This window comes from Heliangelus exortis, chromosome Z (genome assembly GCF_036169615.1).
Source record: "Heliangelus exortis chromosome Z, bHelExo1.hap1, whole genome shotgun sequence".
Classification (NCBI taxonomy): domain Eukaryota; kingdom Metazoa; phylum Chordata; class Aves; order Apodiformes; family Trochilidae; genus Heliangelus; species Heliangelus exortis.
The window spans coordinates 37,174,000-37,191,250 of NC_092454.1; the positions used below are offsets into that span (position 1 = coordinate 37,174,000).

General features: G+C 41.6%; 1 protein-coding gene across 2 annotated transcripts in view; it reads left to right on the forward strand.

The window, feature by feature from the left end:
- The first annotated feature begins 365 nt into the window (after positions 1 to 365).
- The window catches only part of MAMDC2 (MAM domain containing 2), a 62,118-nt gene continuing 45,232 nt past the window's right edge, over positions 366 to 17,251 (forward strand). Inside the window, exons 1-2 of one of the 2 annotated variants that reach the window (XM_071730551.1) lie at positions 366 to 793; positions 912 to 1,025. In XM_071730551.1, the coding sequence (XP_071586652.1) occupies positions 763 to 793; positions 912 to 1,025 (145 nt within the window). In that variant the 5' untranslated portion in view covers positions 366 to 762. The remainder of the gene's footprint in view (positions 794 to 911; positions 1,026 to 17,251) is intronic. The other variant, XM_071730550.1, reaches the window with a different exon arrangement.

The following is a 17,251-nucleotide window of genomic DNA, read 5'->3' on the forward strand; positions in this document are numbered from 1 at the left end:
GCAGTATGATCTGAGCTGGCTGTGCTCTGGGCAGGGCTTGAAGTGAAGACCTCCTTGCAGTCCCTTCCTGCATTATCCTGTAATCCTATGGACTACAGCTCTTGGAGAAACCCAGCAGTTCCTTCCACTTTTTTACCTGTAAGAGTGAGGGTCCCCTGTCACAGCCCCTGTGACACCTTTTGTGGTGCAGCAGAACAGCATGATTAGGTTGTGGCAGCACAGGATCCCTGGTGGGGGGGGATGCCACTTCTGCAGACAGGTGTGAGTGGGCACCTTACTAATGTGTGCAATACCTGATGGGGGAGTACATCAGATGGAGTCAGGCTCGCCTGCTGGTACCCGGTGACAGCAACAAGGCAGTGGGCACAAGCTGAAACAGGAAAACCCACTCAAACGTAAGAAAACAAGTTTTTACTGTGAGCGGATGATGCACTTCGGCGGGTTGCCCGGAGAGGCGGCAGCACCCCCACCCTCTAGCCCACTCCAGCCGCTGCCATCCCGGGTCTTCGGCGACCGCCCGGGCCGACCCCGCTCCCACCCGGGGGTGGGACGGGCCGCCCACCCGAGGTGCCCAGGGGCCCTCCCCGCCGCTGCCCTGCCCTCCCACCGTCGCGGCTGGTTCCCTGCGCCCCGGCGGGGTGCCGAGGGGCCGCGCTCAGCCCTGCCGCAGCCTCAGCCCCGGGCTCGGCGTCTCCCGCCCTCTCCCGCCCGCTGCCGCCCGCCCCGCCGCCGCCGCCAGCCCCGGCTCCCCCGGCGCAGAAGATGCTGCGGCTCTGCCTCCTCGCCGCGCACGGTAAGCGGCGGCGGGGGACGGGGCCCGGGGTGGGCGCTGCTGCGGCGTCAGCGGCGGCCCCCAGCCCATCGCCCCCGGTCCGGCCGGGCCGTGACCGCGGCTCGCTTTATCCTTGCAGCTCTGACGCTCGCCGGGGCTTCCTCCCTCTCCCCGGGGTCGTGTGCCTTTGAGGACAGCACCTGCGGATACGAATGGGACTACGCGCATCTGCCCTGGGCACTGCACGGCGAAGGTAGGAGCGCTGTGGACCGCCGGGGGTGCAGCTCCCTCCGGTCGTACAGCCCAGCACCGGGCTCTGCCCTGACCCCCGACGGACGGGTGCGGGGGTGAGCAGCCCCCCGGGGTTGCTGCTGCTCAGCTGTCCCGGGGAAACAGCCGCCGTCGGGGCCCTCCCGTCTGCAGCTCCGGTGTGAGGGTGTCAGTCCCCACAGGTGACCCGCAGGCGCTGCGGGGGGGTGTCCGCTCCTCCAGGCGCAGGTCTCTTCCCAGGTTTGGACAGGGTGCCGTCTTCCTATTTCTTTCCCATTCTGTTGGGCAAAGATGCCTTTTATCAAATCAGCCTCTCCCGTAGAAAAAAAAAAAAACAAACCAAAACAAAAAACACATCTGTCAAATTCCTATTAAGTCTTTTCCTGTTATATATAAATTCCTATGATAATCTTTTCTAAAGATACTTTGGGTTCTTCAGCTGCAGTGGATGCGTTTTCAGGGCAGGAGAAAGTCTTTGTGAAGAGTATCTTTACAACATGTTCAGTTAAGGCTGTTCTCTGTTTTATGGTACCAGCAGTTCAACAGTAAAAACATAAGCTTTAATCTTTTAGTAAGTTGTGTAAGACTTTACTGACTGCCGTTGAGAGAGAAAACAAAATCCAGTCACCCTAGAGTTTCCGTGCAGCTGTAACTGCTTTGAATTTTTAGCGTTGGCTCCCGTTTTTGACAGAGTCAATATGAGCAGAACAAAGACTAAACAAAATGCAATATGCTTGTAACTGGCTAATAAAATAATTTACTTTTGGTTATGTTTTGGCTACAGTGTCAGTCATAAAGTGAAAGTTGTCCTCAAACAGTAAAAGGGACTATTTTCAGCGTTTTGAGGCTCTAAATTGGGTGCCAAGAATAGTGAATAGGTGAGTACAGATACAAAACGATAGACACTGCTTATCAGTGTTCTATTCAAAACTGGCTGCTCCTGTTTTGTTATTCCACTAGTTACTCAGGTGTTAACAAAGCTTAGTTGGTTGGTTTTGGTTTTTTCCTTTCCTGATTTGTACCTATTTCTCACATATACAAAGTTGTTAATTTTTCAGTTCATCATAAGGGTTTGAGGATGAATGAAGAGTTCTAACTTACACTTGAGGGTGTCATTAAAACAGTTGCTTTTTCTCATCTTCTTTTTAGATTTACGTATATTAGATTTTCCTGTATTTTTAAAGATACTAGTGTAAAATTACTAACCATCTCTGCTTTCCCAGCTATATCTCTTAATATCATGCCCTCTTAAGCCTCTGGTCTTGGAAGCAGCACTTCCTCCCTGTGAGTAATGAGGAGCTACGTAGTAGTGGTACTGGTTCAGCTCTAAGGGACTGCGAGATGCTGGGACTAATACCTGCAGAAATGAATGTGCATTAGGTCGTGCATGACCATGCTGTGGTGCTTCAAGAAACAGGGAAATTTGATCGGAGCCTAGGAGCTGCAGCAGCCTACTTTTTTTGGCCCACAGAACATGATTTTGGTTGTTGTAATTTGCTTTTTCTATGTGACCATAAGCATACCAGTGGCTACACAGCTTCTGTCATTGTAGGTCTTGGTTTTCAGAGATACATAACTGAACTGCTAGTCTCCAGGAGGGTATGTGGTATACCAGCTCTCTTGCTAGGCATAGTTCTGTCAGCATTTCCATTCTAAACAATTTTTCTGCAGTCTGTAATTTAATCATATTATGTTGTTTGTGCAAACCTTTGGCACACAAAATATTAGCCTCTTTAGAAAGACGTTGACAAAATTGTAACTAAATCTAATTAAATCTAACTAAACCTATGTAGCTAAGGGCCAGGCATCCTTAGCTGGTCTTACACTCGCTTGTCTAGTAAAATCATGTTCCTTTTGACAGCAGTGGGCCCTGATATTTGCAGGTCAATGTGTGTACGTGTGGTAACTTACTGGGACAACAAAGGAAGCTAAGGAGGGGAGTGGCAGCTTAGCTTTTAATTGTTCCACTTCTTGTATAGCTTCAAAATTCTTTTATTATTTCAATACATTTGTAATACAGCAAGTCTCTTAACAGAGGTTATCTGACATGCAGTGCAAGTTCTTTCATCTTATAAATCTTTCAGTAGTGAGGTCGTGTGCCAAGCTGTCAAGATGATGTAAGTATAACTAAGATACTGCCCAGAAATTTCCACTCCATAGTTGAAAGTTTTTTGCCTGGTTGCCAAGGAAGCCAGTGTCTTCTGAAGGGCCAGGCACAGAAAGGAAGTCTGAGGCTCGGTTTTGCTTATGTTAACAGCTATGCATTCCCACTTAATCCAGTACATTTCTAAGGGTCAGCTGCTTTTTTTAAAAGACTCTGGCTTCTCTTAAATATTGTGGTAGTTCTGGGGTAAGAGATTTTTTTGGTGTTTAATTTTAGAGTGATTATAAATGAAAGGATTTTGATTTTTTTTTTTTTTTTAGCTGAAATTTTGATACCTGTAATTGACATTTTAGGGCCCATTTTAGTCAAGTGCAAAAGGAAAATCAAAACAAAATGGTCAGTGCTAAAACTGATAGCTGTTTCACTCTTTACTGCCTTACTGGCAAATCAGGCAAAGTAAATTAGTGTTTGTAGGATACCAGCTACACAAGAAACAGATCAGGTGTTTCAGGGCAATGTCTGTCCAGTGGACCTGTGCTACCATAAATTTCTTCATTGAAACCCTTTACAGTCCTCATGCTGGCTCTGAATTTGGGAACAGGACCATCTATTAGGAACATCACAGTGCTCTGGAAGTGTGTACTAGTTAAAACTCATCTTTTTTAAGTAAAACATCTGCTGACTCCATGTTCACATTTTACACGAAAGAAAATGTTGCTCAGGAAAAAGGCATAATCACATAATTCTACTTCTGAAATCTGATGAGCAGCAGATGAATTTATGTATCATGAATGGATCAGTGATAAGATCTGCAAGCTTTCTGTGATTTGCTATTACATATAAGCCAAAGTGTCAGTGGTCCATTTGAAGGTCTAGGCATGCTCCCATAGGTATTCCTTCATTCATGATGCTTCTGAACAGATAAATTTACTTTTAAAATCCAAGTACAGAGTATATGACAAAGATCAAACTCCTTGGACTAAGCTAGTGCATGAGAAATTTAGGAAGGAGATTTATATTGATCACTGCTGTGTTATTTAGAGATAGGTAAGGAGTTCAAATATCATATTGCTTACCAGTAAAGTAAATGTACCACAGGTATATCCAACATGCACTGATGCCCATTTGAGTTGGGGCATAAAGCTTTGCAGGTACATAGTGACTGCTTTCCACAGGAATTTACCTTTGTGTCAGCAGTGTATGTTGCAAGACCTGCTTCATTCTAATACATACTTTCAAATTTTGTATGATAGGATTTCACTTAATAATCCTGAGATTTTTGTTTAACCAAATTGCGCATTAATTTCAGAATTCACGTGCTCTTTAAGTATGAAACAAACTTAAATAATGGAAAATGCTTTGAGTAATAAGCAGTAATGCTAAGTAGAATAATATGTAAAGTCATGTAGAGCCACTTGAAATGGCAGTAGGAAACACAGGTTTACTTATATCAGTTGCAGCCATTCTGCAGAGTTGGAATATAGCAATTTTTTCTTTCCTTGAAAACGGTGTCCAGCACAGACCCAGTCATGACCTGACTCATAGGTCCTGAGAACATCCTGCTCGTAGCTTTATTATGGGTAAGTTTCATTAGACACAATAACTATGGGATGAATTTTCTGTGACTCTGGACAATGTTTATGTTTTTGCCAAGAATATCTGTATAGCATTTTGTGTGTCTGTGTCTATGGGTATGTGTTATTCTGAATCTCCATTTTAACAGAGGACCAGTTTAACAGGGCTACAAATAATGTGAATTTGGGCTGTCAGCTTTTATTAGTACTAATGGAGTTTGCTGCACTGCATCTGCTTGCCTGGATTTAAGTATTAGATAAGAAATCTGTCTTTTAGCACTGCAAGCTATAGGGAGGAGAGGTTTTTTTAGGTTAGCAATGTACTCCAAAAAGCAAGTGCTTGCTGTTAAGTGTGGCTGTTTATCACCTTTAACACTTCTGTGTTGTCAAATAACTTCCCATGTCAATCTTCTATCTAATCTGCTTTTTGGCACTGTTAAAACTGTAACTGGTACTTGACACAGCCACATGCATCTGTCTCTTACATGATCACTGTCAACTTTAAATGTGTATTTTTGTGTGTGTTGCTTTCCTTCTAAAATTCTGGAAGTGTGTACTAGTTAAAATCTTACTTCTCCAGGGTTATACTTCAGTAGCATGTATTTCAGAGATTTTTAATAATGTTCTCACTCTCTCTGCAATATTCCAAAGGAGACTGAGCCTTAAAAAGGAATAGATTTCATTCAGAAGAGTGATATAATAAATTATGATACATATAAAAATAGCCTGATTTTCTTGATCTTAAAAAGTGTTTTCTTTTTCGTTGTGTTACTCCAGAACCCTGTTTCTGTGATATGCTCAAAGTGGGCATCCATCAGGTAGCATGGCAAGCAAGTGAGCTGGAAGCATCACTGACAAGAGTGTCAGGAAACTGAAGTTTGGTTTTGGGACATACTTGTGATATAGCTGCACCTTCAAATAGCTTTAAGATAGAAAATAATTTCAAGAGATAGGACAGCCATCCCAGGCTGTCAGATAAATGAGCCATGAGAGCAGCAGCATAAGGAATATCAAATCTAAATATAGCCTGCATGCCATTTAAATAGCTTGTATTTACAGCTGTGCCATATGACTTAAAACTGATCTCGCTTGACCTTAGTTTTCTCATCTCACATGCTACATCATTTGGCTGTAATAGCAGGGTAATGAAACAGGTAATCACATTTTGTTGCACAGACAGCGTAGTTCGTGTTGGCTGCGTGCTGTGTTGTGCTCAGCTACACCCCGAATGCAGAGACAGTGTCACCTCTGTAGTCTCAGTTTTCTGTCCATCTATCTGCAGTACTCTCCTGTGCATAGGAAGGTAAGCAATTTGGAAATGTAAAAAAGGTGTAACACTGCTGGCCTTGTACAACTCTTGTAGGAAACAGTGATCTCACCTTTTTCAGGTACCTGCGTAATTGGGAGGAAAGCAGGAGGCTGCACCAGGGAGACTTGCACCTGGAGTACCACAGTGCTCACTTGCTGGAAAGGTTTTCAGCTCAGAAATTCACGCTGCCATGGGATATTACTGGTTGGGGTCTCTCAAGCCTAAGCTGGGCATCTTTACACCAAATGCCATTAGAACTGGCACACTGTGTGTTTTACCTTGACCTGATAATTAAAATGTTTGCAAATGTTTGTCTTCCTGGCCAAAATCACTGCATTTGGAGTGATAACTATCCTTCCTTGTCACTTCCAAGAAAAAAAAAAATTAAAAAAGAAAGGCTGACTCTCACATGTTTCTTGTACATTTAGATTCTACTGTTCTTATTTTCCTTTCACCTCTGATGTAATTTCTCCTGTACACTTCACTTTAGCACTCCTCTTTATGTATTCAGCCACTACTCTTGTGTTAGCAATAAATTTCTTCTTGCTATTTTTTTGTTCAGTCTGTCACCAGCAGCTTAATAGTACCACGTGTGAGTAGCATTCACCCTTACTCCAGCCTCTTCCTTGTCTTGCTGATACCAGTTGGAAATCTGACATTTTTCTTGCCCAGGCATTATTTCTGTCTGTCTGTCTGACTTGTGTGCAATAGCATTTTTATTGAACTATGCCCAAAATAGTTTTTGGCATACTTTTTGCTCATCTTCAGAGGCAGGTCTTGTGCAAGAACAGATGGCCAAGAGCACTTAATGGTTATGGAAGGTTTCCTGCTTGGGCATGACACTGTTGATAAGTCTGGGCTGTCCATTTGCAGCAGGAGAACAAATGAATCCTAAATTTTTATCTGTGAGTCACTGTGTGAGAGATGAGTTTCAAAGCATTCCTCTCTTCCACAGGATAGTAGCAGTCTCGGAAGTGTATTTTCTCATACAGCTGTTAGTGATTCAGTGCTCAGAGAGTCAACAAGCTATTTTAGTGCATTTTACATCAAGCTCTGGACACTGACCACAGGAAAGGGAGGACAGCTGTTAGAAAATTAATGTTTACTTAGTATACCTGCAACTCCCCAAAATAGGATGGACTTCTATTTTGCATGAAAACAGCTGAAGGTAGATAATTTAGCACTAGAATTAAAAAAAAAAAAAGTTAAAACTGTAGGAGGGTGAAAGAGTATTTGGTAGTGGTGTTGAAGGTTATATCACCTCTGTCAAACAAATAACTTGCATATAATCCCAGAGAAAAACAGATTCCCTCCAGGTAGCAAGGTTTGCTACCAGTGGGGTGGAACACCTTGTATGATACTCTGCCAGTGATACATCACTGTAAGCCATACTTACTAAAAACTACATTGCATCTTCACATGCCAAAGTGCTGGATCTTTATATGCAAACCAACTGTGCATCAGTGTAGCTGCCACTCAACACCAGCCATCAGCAGGTTTGGACATAAACTGGGCTATCTTTAATTTATAATGTGACTGCATATGTTGTTTGTACAGCCTCTCCAGAGGGACTCCAGTCACACCACTGCAGCTTGCACATAGTCCCAAGGTAACTGTACCTTGAGTTTGCCTGAAAGGCTGCAGGGATCTGGGCATGCCTCAGTTGAATGCTGGAGGATGAGGTGTAGCTTTCTACCTCAAATCACAGCTGCTGCAGCTGCTTCTGGTGGAGATGGATTTGGCCCAGGATTAGTATTTTTCTGCTGGTAGCTTCTCATCTAATAGGAAATTAAATAATGTTTTCAGCTTCTGTTACAAATAGGATGGATACTAGGCTTGCAAATATTGTTGAAGTTTGCTAAAATACAAGTGCAAACATGCAAAACCACTTTGTGAAAATAGCTGGAAATATTTTCAGTTTTCTGAAAGAATGAAAGACTTAAATTAATCAAAAGTTTCTTTTCAGGAATTTCAGGGTTCGTGCATGGCATGAGTTTTTACATTAGTAAAACTGGTGGGAGGCAGTAGTTTGTAGTCACTGCACTTACTAAAGTACATATTTAATAATATTGGAAATCAAGAGCAGAGTTACTACCAAATTAAATTTTTTTGAGGGAAAGGAAAATCCTTTCAGTACAGTAAATTTTCTGAATAAATTTTGGTTAAGATGTAATATGGGCCAGGATCTGTTGGGAGGAAAAAAAAGTTTGCAGTTGTGCTGAAGGGTCACCACAGGTATTTCAGAAGCATTTCCACTAGTGAAAAAGATTTGTTCACATTGTATATGGTACAGACTGCTCAGAGTTGTAATAGAATTGGTCTAAAAATGCGCTAATAGTCTTAATATATAGGATGCTATCAAGTGGAAATCTTTGGAAGCATATTGAAAAAGATATGCCAAAACCAGTTACAACTAGTTGTCTTGTATTCCCCTTTTTTTTTCAGTTCTTAGATTTTTCATCCTCAGCCACTGTGTGCAAAAGCTGTACAAAAAAGGCTAGTTAGTTTACCGATGAAGCTTATTAAACAGGTTCAAACCTTCCACTGTTATATCTGAACAAAATATGCTTTAAAGAAAAGATGCAGTTTTACTGTCTTAATATTGCTTGGCAGCTCTAATGCTACAGAAGACCAGATACAAGGCTAGCATAATCATCCATGTAATACATACAGTGCTTTGATTGCTTATAAGCCTTTATATGGTTTCAACATAGTCTATTACTCCCATTTGAAAGAGAAAGCATCTTTTGCCCCATCTTTCCCTGTGGTTCTAGGCAGCCAGAGATTCAAGTCTGATTATTACAGTCTTTGTATGATGATCAAGCCAAAGGTTCTTACAGCTTTACATCACAAATATTGCCCACCACTTTAAAAATGCTCTTTCATTTCTTCTACACAGTGTGGTTGTAGAAGAAACAGTGAGTACATTTATGTGGAACTGTATTCCTACAAAACATTTTCTTTTGATCTTTCAAGATCACTATACTGAACAGCTCTAGTAGTCCTATGTGACTGTTGGTATACTTTTGAACATTGTTTTAAGTAGATATATTCTCTGATAAAGTATGAGCTATGTGCTACTAACACTTCTCTCTGCTCTGAAAACCGTGCAAGTCCTAAACTGAAAATATCCATGAATCATGGGGATGTCAGCCAAAGTCTTCTAGGAAACATTTTTCCCAGTTTTCAATTGGCAAACCACTAAAATACTTAAGGAGGCTCTGTTGTGTCTTGATGAGTTTCTTCAAGTTTGCTGGGCCCCAGACTCAATTTCGTATTAAAAATTAAGGAATAGCAATAGGAATGGAAGGGCAGATTACAGCAGTTGTGTACAAAACCATAGTGAGAGGTGAAATTATCCACAAAAGTCATTCTCCATTTTTTAAGCTCTCTTTTCTAAGTTCTCTCTCTCTCTCTTTTTTTTTTTTTTTTTTTTTTTTTTTTTTTTTTTTTTGTGTGTGTGTGTGTGTGTGTTACCTCATAGCAGTTGATCAATACTGCAAAATCAAAGGCTGAAACAGGCTTCCATGTGACCATGTAGAGAATCATATCCAGCTTTGGAGCAGACCATTTGTGGCAAAAAGCCATGCCTAGAGGGTAAGGAAGCCAGACAATCCTACCTGCTCTGTGAATAAGCAGAATATTTCCCTGTTTTCTGGTACATTAATGATCATGTTTTAATACACGGTACCTAAGAAAAAAGTGTAGATGAACTATGTAAGTAATTTTCTTCAATAAAGCTCTAAGGGCTTCACAAAGCACTTTCTACCTGCAGCAGATATCATCAGCTGATGTATACATGAGTCAACTAATTCGTTTAATATAATTCCCTGATTCATTTAGATCTTGCAATGAAAATGCAGTTGCCCTTCATAGGCCTTTTTTACTTTGGCTGAACCATGTTTCTTTCAGGCAGTTACATAGTTTTTTGTTTTTCAGTATCATGAACATGACTTGAAGAAGGCAGGTGTCAGCAGCTAGGATGAGTACTCTGTCTGCAAGAGAGAACTGAAATACAAAAAGGATGCAAACATAATTTTAATGTTTGTTTCTTCTCTCCAAGGTTAGATGATGAGGTTGATGCCTTGCTATGAGAATTCAGGCTAGTGTCATACATACAGGTAACTGTTAGGAGAAAATTAACTTCCATTATGTGGCACAAGAGTCATCAGTTCTAGGCATCAGTTGAGAACAGCAGGGTAGAAAGGAGCCATAAACATCCAGGGGCTATAACAAGGGACATAGATTCTTCATTGCATGGGAAAAGGTTATGTCCAAGAAATTGTGTTGAAAGGATGAGTGGGCAATAAATAATTTTCTGTCTCTAACCTATCTATTAGGCCATGCCCTCAGGAGTCAGTATTCCTGCCCTCAGGAGAAGACACCCAAGTTTCAGAGTTAAAATGCATGAGTTCTGCCTTAATCTTTCATTCTTGTATTTTTTGCAGAGTGATGATTTGGTTTGTAGGGTATTTTCTTTGGAAATCAATAATGCTGACTTTCTTGGAGAATTACAGGTAGCACTCCAGCTTTTTCCTGACTATTTCCTGTGTTGGCAGGTCTTAGATGGCACGGCTTTAATACAATGACTGGGCACCATAACATGTCAGCCAGAATATTTTGGTTAGCATCTGTATTTTGAGTTGCCTCTGATACGTTTTCTGTGTTCAGAAATCTCTTGGTTTGTTAAAATTCCTATACATACTGTGAACACACAATATACACATACACACAAATACAATGCTGGATGATATGGACCTCATCTAGAAATCTGAATGAATGAAAACATAGTAGGAAAAAGACAGTAGCAAAATGTGTTTTCCTTTAAGAAAGTGGCATGTCCCCTCTCACTGAGGAGGTGACAAGTAGTGGAGTTAACCAATGAGTTTTGTACTTAAGTATGTTTCTGAGGCAACTGTGATTATTATTATTGGGGTTTTTTTATTGGTACTTGCAAGACTGTATTCTTTGAGGTGTCCTTGCTCTGGGTAGGCAAGGCTACTCATGTTGCTCATGGGGAAGCCATGTGTTGCATGTGTTGCAGCCAAGGTGTGAGTGAAATGGAAACAGAGCTACCCTGTGGCATGGCCGCTCTTTCACTGCATGTGTGCTGGAGCTGAGCAGTAGAAATGCCCAAACTTAAAAACTGTTTTCAAAGGGGAAAAATGTCTCTTTTGGCACTTTGGTAGATAAAGGCACTTTAGCTGAGATCAGTTTAGAAATATGACTTTTAGACTTCTTTTGCTGAAGAACTAACTGGAAATTTAGCTGCTGAGGCTGTAGCATTGTAAGCAACAAGAAGTGAAGAACAAGGAAGGAGGGTGTCCAGTTTTAATGTGAAACTTTTTCAGTACTTTTAGAACATCTTTACATTTCACATACCTGGAAGTCCTGTTTGGGTTTTTTAGAACAGAATTTTCAGGGTCGGAAGGGACCTTTAAGATTATGTTGTTCCAATCCCCCTGTCATGGGCAGGGACACCTCCCACTAGATCTGGTTACTCCGAGCCCTGTCCGGCCTGGCCTTAAAAACTTCCAGGGATGGGGCTTATACCACCCCTCTGGGCAGCCTGTTCCAATGTCTCACGACCCTCGTGGTGGAGAACTTCTTCCTAGTATCTAATCTAAATCTACCCTCCTCTAGTTTGAATCCGTTCCCCCTAGTCCTATCACTACCTGGCATCCTAAAAAGTCCCTCACCAGCTTTCTTGCAGGCCCCCTTCATATACTGGAAGGCTACAATAAGGTCTCCTCAGAGCCTTCTCCTCTCCAGACTGAATAACCCCAAGTCTCTCAAATTACCCATACTCTCTCAAGCCTGTTTGACTTCCTATGCCTGTAAGATACTCACAGAGAAGCTGATGAAGTATGGGCTAGATTAGCAGAGCAAGGGTGAGGACTGAAAATCAGCTGAATGGCTGGGCCCATTGCAGAGGATGGTGATCACAAGGTCTAGTTGTAGGCCAGTCACTAGTGGTACACCCCAGGTGTTGCTATGGGATCTGATCCTGTTCAACATGCTTATTAATGGTAATGAGGTGGAGTATACATACCTTCAGCCAATTTTGATGACAATACAAAACTGAGAGGAGTGACTGATGCATGGGAGGGTAATGCTGGCCTCTAGAATTACCTCAGCAGGCTGAGAAAATGGGCTGCCAGGAACCTCATGAATTTCAACAAGGAGAAGTGCAAAGCCTTACTTCCAAGGAGGAACAACCCTCTGCCAGAACATACATATGCAGGGGCTTCCTAGTTAGAAACCAGCCAGGCAGAAAAGGACCTGGAGATCTTGGTGGATACCAAATTGTAAGTGAGTGGATAATGTGCCCTTGCAGCAAAGGCAGCTAATGATGTCTTGAGCTACATTAGGAAGAGTGTTGCCAGCAGGTCAAGAAAAATGAGGATTTCTGGTACTTCTGCGGTATCAATTGAATGGAATAGTCTCATGGATGTGAACTTGGCTGAGCCCATTTCTGTGTATATGAAATCTTGGCACCCTCATTCAGGAGAAGAAAAGAGTTTGTTGTTGGATGCGTGTTGGATGAAGGATCTGTTAATTGGTGTTAACAGGACACACATAATTTACTGGTATTTTGGAGGCTTGATTATCGTGAAGCTAAGGTTCTCTCATGCTCTTGCCTGAAGATTTCATGGGAAACAGGCTAAGGCATAGTACACTGATGTATTTTTGCAAAAGGGTCTGTTCTTCATAATTTTCTAATTTACTGGTAATTTCCATTTGAAGACCTCTTCTCTTTGGTATGTGCTGTTTTACACATGTTTATTATCCTGAGAAGCTTTAGCAAAACAGTTCTGCTCCATCTAATCACTCTTGGCAGATCATTCTGCAAATGAATGTCCTTGACTGAAAATACTATCTCACAGCTGTTTAGCCAAAGTGAGTTGAGTTCAATTAAGGCCATACAACAGATAGTAAATTGGCATCACTGTTCAGTGAAGTCAGCAGGGATGCAGACATGTGAATGCATGCAGACTTTGAGCTTCTCTCAGCTCCTCAACTGAGTGCTGGGCACGTGATGAAATAGATGTAGATGTCTGTGATGTCTGCCTTGCATCTTGTTTGGGAAATAGAGGCCTTCATTTTCCCAAGCCATGTATCCCCATGCTGACCTGCAGTTCATTATCAGTATATGTTTCTGTTGTCTTCTCTTAGCAAATTCCCTCTTCTCTCCCACTCCCATGTAGCAGGTACATAGTGTACAGAGTAGTGTACTCTCTGCTTTCCAAATGTACACACCTGTGGCAAGCACAGAAGTGTACACACTCTGAGTAGGGAGTACAACCAGAAGACCAAGGACCTGGAGACATATTTCCATGTGTCATGCCATACTTCCCAATTTTACTGAAACTTTTTCATTCCAGGAAGATCATATTTGAGTACCCAAGTGTCGGGTGATAGCCAATATTGTCATGTATGACCACGGCAAAACAACAGTGAGAATCTGTAGCAGAGCTGAGATAATGTCAGTGTTTTATATCTTGCATCTATTGAACAGTAAGTAATTTTCCATTATGGAACCCTACAGTTTGACGCCATGTTTAGTGCTTCTGTAGAACACTTTTTCAATTCATGCAGCAAGGAAACAAGGAGTTTTTTAGTACTGCTGAAGTTCTGAGCCATAGCATAAGCAGCAGTACAGTCCCATAGCTGTGAAAAAAAAACTGGGAGCCTTCCCCGATCAATGGTTGCATTTTTCCTAACTGTAAACTAAGTTGTGATTGTTTAAATTCTTAAGTTCTTCTAAAGCAAAGTAAAGGCTGCCTAGAATGCTAGAGTACTTACACATACACAGATGAAAACTGCAAATACAAGCATACCTGGATTTTTAAAGAGTGCCCAACATAGCAACAATAAACATGTTTAAGAAAACCAGAATGACTTTATTTTTTTCCCTCTTAGATGGAAACACAGAGGAGGTACACAGTGGAGAAATTATAACATTTAGTGCACAAACAATGATAAAATCTGTCAGTATGAAGAGTCTATTTACAAGTCTGTGTCAGTATACTGGATTGCTTAGCAGCTGCATCTGCAGCTTCACAGTACTTACTGTCAGCAAACCAGTTGCTAACATTGTCACGTATTTCCTTAAAAATTTACACACAGTTGCACGAATGTTTAATTTAAACTATTTCTTATAATATTTCAAGTAGGGTGACTTGTAACATTTTAAATAAGCATACATATAGCTAGAGAATGCTAATCCAAGCTGTTGCTTTTCATAAGGTCAGTTGAAGTTCAGTAACAAACAGGAGGAGTCAAAACACATGAATCTTTACTAGTTCCCATATAGTCATCACTGTGTGTTTTAATTTTTAGAAGACCTTTTGTAGAGGCATTTCTTTCCTGGCCAAGAATACACTTGTGTGCCTAAGTGGAAACATGAGAGGATTTATACCAGTACCAGATTACTCTCTAAATATAGCCACTTCCAGTGCTTATTTTAAATTGTCAAACTGCAGAGTTATTAGGGCAGTAACTGTAGTTTGTTTGGAAAAGGAGGAATTTGCACAGCAAAGTTGTCATATATGGAAATGAGATGAGTGGTTTTGTGTAGCTTGGACCACCACATGCAGATAAAAAGCAAAGAGCTGTAATCAGGATTTATTTTTATATGAAAAAGCACTGGTGATTTTGGAGTAGACTTCACAGTCAGTACATTTGGTGTTGAAGCCAAAAATAGAGTTACATGATCAATTACCACTCCCTAGAAGAGGACTACACTAAACTTTTCCTGTGCTAGGTCAGCTGGGTCATTTTCTGTTAGTTAGCCTTTCCAGTCACTTAACTTATGTGATGTTTCCTTTTGATAGACCATTTAGTGTTTTCTCTTAGTCATGCATCTAGGAGGGAATTTCACTCCTGTGCCTTAAGCCAATCTGCAAGCTGTTCCACTATTCTTAGCAGAAATAACCTAGATGCTTACTGCAAGACTGCATGTGGCACCCACTTGTTGGGTTGGGTATCTCTGTTTGCTACTCAAGAGTGAAAGTGAGAAAGAAAGTAGAGCAATAGAAGTTTCAATATTAAGTCCATGGTTTGAACATATTAAAACAATTCTGTGAATAGAGAAGAAAAACCTTAATCTTTGAAGCTTGCTGGAAAATAGAATCATTGCCTGCTGAACATCTGCAGTAGCTGAACCTCCTTTGTGAGACCTTTTCTAGTTTGTTGATTGTAATGTCCAAGTTTGTGTAGCACATGCATGACCCTCAGGAAACTGCCTGAGGGGGAAGGGTGGCAGTCTGGAGGGTCCCCAAATTAATGCATTGCTCTAGCCTGATAGAATAAAGCAGTCTGTAAGATCTTTCAGGCAGAGAAGTTTGCAGGCTGTACCAGCACATTATGTCTGTGTGTTTTACTGATGATTCTACTGTCATGTTCCTGAGGAGGCTGCATGATGTGCAAGGGAAACCTGCTGCAAGGTTTGCATTAGTGGTCCTGTGGTGATTTGTATTCACTGAGCTACCTGAAGGCTATAGGAAATACAGCCCTGCAAGGACATGGATGACACTCTAGCATAATGGAGGTTGTCTCAAGTCATGAAGATATTAGATAGTTAGACCACAGCAAACATGTTGAGAAAGGGATGCTGAAGGAGTGAAGGTCAAATGGAAGTTGATATGCCCCTTTGAAATTTTATACTTAACCTGGAGCCAAGGCTCTGCTTTTCAACCTCTTCAGCTCCTCCATCATTTTATGGAGGTGGGTTGCCAAATAGCAAACTTTACATTTCTCCAGAAAGCTGAGAGAGTTATCAAAATTACGAAATACCAAACCATGTATCCCAACTTCTTCTGCTTGCTGTCATCTATAGCTGACAATAATGACCTCGTGTCAGTAATGTCTCTACAAGCACCCATCACCAAAGATCAGTAAGTTGTGAGGGAGGATGACCTGTTCTGTGGCGACATCAGTAAGCATCAGAAATGAGGTTGAAATGGGTTGGTCAGATCCAGACTGCTATTCTGGAGTTACAGTAAGTTAACTTCCTATAGGAGGATGTAAGTATGTTAACTTACTCCTTGCTCAGATTAAATTCGAACTGATTGTATAGGTATTACTCCACATAACTGATTTTGCTTTTATCTTCAATGATGGCTTATTTTTAGTTTCCAGTTAACATTAGCTTAATTAATTGACTTTGAATACTAATTGTAATTAAGTACTCTGTATAAATTGCTTTATTCTTCTATCCCACCAATTTATCCCACAATTTACATTAGTATTTAATAACATAGAATCATAGAATGGTTTGAGTTGGAAGGAACCTTTAAATATCATGTAGCCCAACTCTGCCTGCCATAGGCAGGGGTATCTCTCATTGCTCAAAGCTCCACCCAATCCAACCTTGAACACTTCCAGGGATAAAGTATCCACAGCTTCTCTGTGCAACCAGTTCCACTGTCTCACCATCTTCATAATAAAAAGTTTCCTCCATATGTCCAGCCTCAATCTACCCTCTTTCAGTTTGAAACAATTGCCCCTTGTCACTGGAAGCCCTGGTAAAAAGTATTTTCTCCATCTTTTTTTAAAGCCCCCCTCATGTAATGAAACACCACAGTAAGGTCTCTCCGAAGCCTTCTCTTCTCCCATCTTCTCTTTCAGCCTTTCCTCACAGGAGAGTTGTCTTTGATTTTTTTCATGGCCCTCCTCTGGGCCCATTCTAACAGGTCCATGTCTTTCTTTTGCTGGACACAGCCCAGAGCTGGACACAGCACTCTACGTTGTGTCTTGATGAGAGTGGAGTAGAGGGGCAGAACCACCCCTGCTGAGCTTCTGGCCATACTTCTTTTGGTGCAGCCCAGCATAGAAATGGTTTTCTGGGTTGCAAGCAAAAATTGCTGTCTGTCTCATTTTTCATCCAGTAGTACACCCAGCAGCACCACAAGTCCTTTTCTGCAGGGCTGTTTCCAATCTGTTAATCCTCCTGTGTGTATTTATGCCAGGAGCTGCCCTGACTTGTGTGCAAGATCTGGCGTTTGGCCTTGTTGAACTTCATGAGGTTTGCAGGGGCAAAGGTTGAGGTCCCTCAGGTGTCATACCTTCCCTTGAATGAATCAGTGGCACCACCCAGCTTGGTATCATCTGCAGACTTGCTGAGGATACACTCAGTCCATCTGTTTATGTCACTGATGAAAATATTAAACAGGTTGGGTATTTTCCCCCGAGGAACACCACTTGTTACTGATTTCTGT